Raw genomic sequence first — 3,224 nt, 5'->3', positions numbered from 1 at the left:
AAAAAAAAAGAATCGCTTTGAGCCCAAGAATTTGAGGTTGCTGTAAGCTATGATGCCACTCTCAAAAAAATAAAAAATAAACCCTTTCCATTGGTCTTATAACATCCTCTTTCCCAATTCTAAAATAATTGGTGAAAGTTTGTGCCCTCTTTTCTCTTGATTTTTGTTTCGTAAGTGTGAGAAAGTGCTTTTTCTCTATTCACCTTAAAAGTCATGCTCTTGGTTTTGTCTCTGACAGATGCAGCTGTCTTCTCTTCGGTGCTGGCACTCTGACCTTACCTCCTCCAAAGAACCACTGCCCTCTCCTTTTAGTGTTCTGTGGGCTCAGAACCTGGAGATGTTTCCCAAGTTGGCTATACCTTGTCCACTTCCAGAATTTGACCTGCTCAGGGTCTACAGATGGTGCTATTAATAGAACTGGAATTCAGCAGAATCATTGCGAAGGTTTTAAGAGGCAGATTCTGTCTTCAGCTTTTGCAAAATAGTACTGAAATAGACTGAAAACAGTCTAGAATTGACCCAGATGTAAAGAAATTGGTAATCTTAGTAAATATTCTGGGTGGTTAATATCCAGGCAGAGAAGCTCCTAGAACCAAAACTCTCAGTCGTAGACAGTGACAGAGGATACAACAGTATAAGACTTAGCTCAAGTAACCACTACTTTAGGGATGCCTGGAGGGGCCAGCATGTAAAGTCTTGGTGGCCCAAGCAAACCAGGGTTGTTAGTGCTATTTCCAAAAAAGTCTTTGGATCCTGGACAAAGGTTGGCCCCTGACTTCATTTATTTCTGCTGACAACTGAGAAACATTTGTCTTCCATCCACCCTCCTATCCCATGTTTTGTTATTTTTTTAAATTTTATTTTAAACCGCATGTTTTATAAAATAAAAAGTATTACTATCATCTGTCTCTTTAGAGAATTGGTAGTGTGGGTTTTCTGACTTTGGTCCTCTCCTTTCTTCATTTTGGCTTTTTATTACAACTGGGAACACATCATAATCAAATCCCCAACTAGCAGTGAAAGTAAAGCTAGCTCTGGAATCCAAAGTTATGAACATGAGAGGAGAATAAGTCAGCCTCTCCTGGACAATGTTAGGTCGTTGGTGTAGCTGTCTAGTATGCTAAGTCAGAATGTTTAAAGATGCATTACGGTCTCCCCGTTCATTGTGTAGGCTGACAAACTACAGCTCCCAGGATGTCTCAAGTTGTAGCTGCTGATAAAGGAGCGTCTGGTGTTGCATTTCCGCCTGGGAGATGTAGTCTGCGTATTAAAACCTGGGCTTCTCGCCAGCTGGCGCTTTCTGAAGGTCCAGTTAGCCCACCTGGAGTGACACGCGCACGGCTGGCCACTCCCACACCGGATGCGGGGACTCTCCGCGCTCTAGGCCACTCCTATTCTGCGGCTGACCCCTAGTGGTCACGTGGAGCTGTTCGCCACGCAAGTCTGGGTCCTTCCGCGATCGACCGGGGTCCTCGCTGCCCTGGAGTCGCTTCTGAGCTGCCTGTTCGCGCGAGAATTTGGAGGGGTCGGTCTCTGGCTGGGGCTCGCACGGCAGCACCCCCGAACCCCGCTTAGGTGCCAGTTTGGGTCCGGGGAGCTGGGTCAGGCGGTCGCCGGGGCACCCGGTGTCTGGGAGGCTGTGAAGCGATCTGGAAAAGCCGGGACAGCCCCACTCCCCCGCAGCCAGGTGTAGGTTCGAGAGACACCGCGGCCAAAGTGAGAGTCCGACGGTCTTCCAGTGCTTGGGCCACGGCAGCGGCCCTGGGAGCAGAGGTGGGACGGATGCGAGCGGCAGAGGCGCGGGCCGGTCTGGGTTGGGATGCATTGGAGCGAAAGCGATGGTGGAGTCCTCCGAAAGGGGTTGACCCGCACGGGCTGTCACGTAGCTGGAGGTGGGATTGCAGGAATTTTCGGTGCAGGGTCCACATAAGCCCTTCGAATCGAGGGCTCCTTGCCAGCCTTCTGGTCTTCCTTGCCTGCTGCTTCCCGGTGCCTGTCATAACCGTATTATCGCCTACTTCCCTCTCGTAGCTGCTACATAGCCCTGGGAGCCACAGGCAGCAGATGCTAAAGCACCTACATTTAGGGCCTAACCTGTCGACGACGTAGTGTTGGAGACTGAGCCCGAAGTCCAGAGGTCGCGCTCCCACCCATCGCCCTGGGGTAATTGGAGCCCTCAAACGCCAGAACAGAAGAGCCCCTTTGTGCCTCTGCCTTTTCCTGGAAAGTAGAGCTGGAGCCACGCTTAGGCCTTTGAAATCCCTGGGATGAGAAGTAGGGGGGCAGGGGGAAATGGAGTCAGCTCCTCACACTTGTTTTATTCCCGCCAACCCCAGGTGGAGCGACCCCATCACGCTCAAGATGAAAGGCTGGGGTTGGCTGGCCCTGCTTTGGGGGGCCTTGCTGGGAACTGCCTGGGCTCGGAGGAGCCAGGACCTACACTGCGGAGGTAAAGGCACAAAAGGAAGAAGTGGGAGGAAGCAGAGCCGTCACAGGAGGGCATGAGAGCCTAGGCCTGGGAGGATGAATGAAAATTCCTGGGTTGATCCCATTCTTTTCTCATTCTACCCCTACCCTATTCCCTGCCTCCATTTCTCCCCTTCCACAAGCTTGCAGGGCTCTGGTGGATGAACTAGAGTGGGAAATCGCCCAGGTGGACCCCAAGAAGACCATTCAAATGGGATCTTTCCGCATCAATCCAGATGGCAGCCAGTCAGTGGTGGAGGTAATTTGTTACTTTTCCCCCAAGTAAAGTGCACGTGCACTCCAAATGAGAATTCAACTAATTAAGAAGACCTTAGTTTAACAGAAATGAAGAAAACAGACCCAGAAAGGTATCTAAAAGGTTGGCTGGCCAGGCTTGGTGGCTCACACCTATAACACACCTGTAATCCCAGCACTTGGGAGGCTGAGGCGGGTGGAGTGCCTGAGCTCACAGGTTCGAGACCAGCCTAAGCCAGAGTGAGACCCCCATCTCCAAAAAATAGGCAGGCATTGGTTCAGCACGGGTAGTACAGTGGTTACGGTGCCAGCCATATATACTGAGGCTGGTGGGTTCGAACCTGGCCTGGGCCACCTAAAGCAACAATGACAGCAACTGCAACAACAGCAGCAACAAAAAATAGCTGAGTGTTGTGGCGGGCGCCTGTAGTCCCAGCTACTCGGGAGGCTGAGGCAAGAGAATCACTTAAGCCAAAGAGTTTGAGGCTGCTGTGAGCTTAGAC

At 51.1% G+C, this 3,224-nt stretch overlaps 2 protein-coding genes across 4 annotated transcripts in view; both read left to right on the top strand.

Annotated features, from left to right (window-relative positions):
* The window catches only part of PAN2 (PAN2 poly(A) specific ribonuclease subunit), a 25,098-nt gene extending 24,185 nt beyond the window's left edge, over window positions 1-913 (top strand). For 2 of the 3 annotated variants that reach the window (XR_002773577.1, XM_023513562.1), the window contains exon 25: window positions 239-893. Coding sequence is in view for 2 of the 3 variants with exons in the window: in XM_023513562.1 (XP_023369330.1) it covers window positions 239-273 (35 nt within the window). In the remaining variant the exon portion in view is untranslated. Of the gene's footprint in view, window positions 1-238 lie in introns of all 3 variants that reach the window. The other variant, XM_012805578.1, reaches the window with a different exon arrangement.
* Window positions 914-1,017: 104 nt separating this feature from the next.
* Window positions 1,018-3,224, top strand: part of CNPY2 (canopy FGF signaling regulator 2) — a 4,831-nt gene continuing 2,624 nt past the window's right edge. Inside the window, exons 1-4 of the mRNA XM_012805576.2 lie at window positions 1,018-1,773; window positions 2,032-2,163; window positions 2,337-2,449; window positions 2,610-2,725. Coding sequence (XP_012661030.1) covers window positions 2,362-2,449; window positions 2,610-2,725 — 204 coding nt within the window. The 5' untranslated portion in view covers window positions 1,018-1,773; window positions 2,032-2,163; window positions 2,337-2,361. The remainder of the gene's footprint in view (window positions 1,774-2,031; window positions 2,164-2,336; window positions 2,450-2,609; window positions 2,726-3,224) is intronic.

The sequence above is a fragment of the Otolemur garnettii genome, unplaced genomic scaffold (assembly GCF_000181295.1).
Source record: "Otolemur garnettii isolate 467f Iridium unplaced genomic scaffold, OtoGar3 scaffold00043, whole genome shotgun sequence".
Lineage (NCBI taxonomy): Eukaryota > Metazoa > Chordata > Mammalia > Primates > Galagidae > Otolemur > Otolemur garnettii.
The sequence above is the reverse complement of the archived record's forward strand: the minus strand, read 5'-3'. Positions and strand labels throughout refer to the sequence as shown.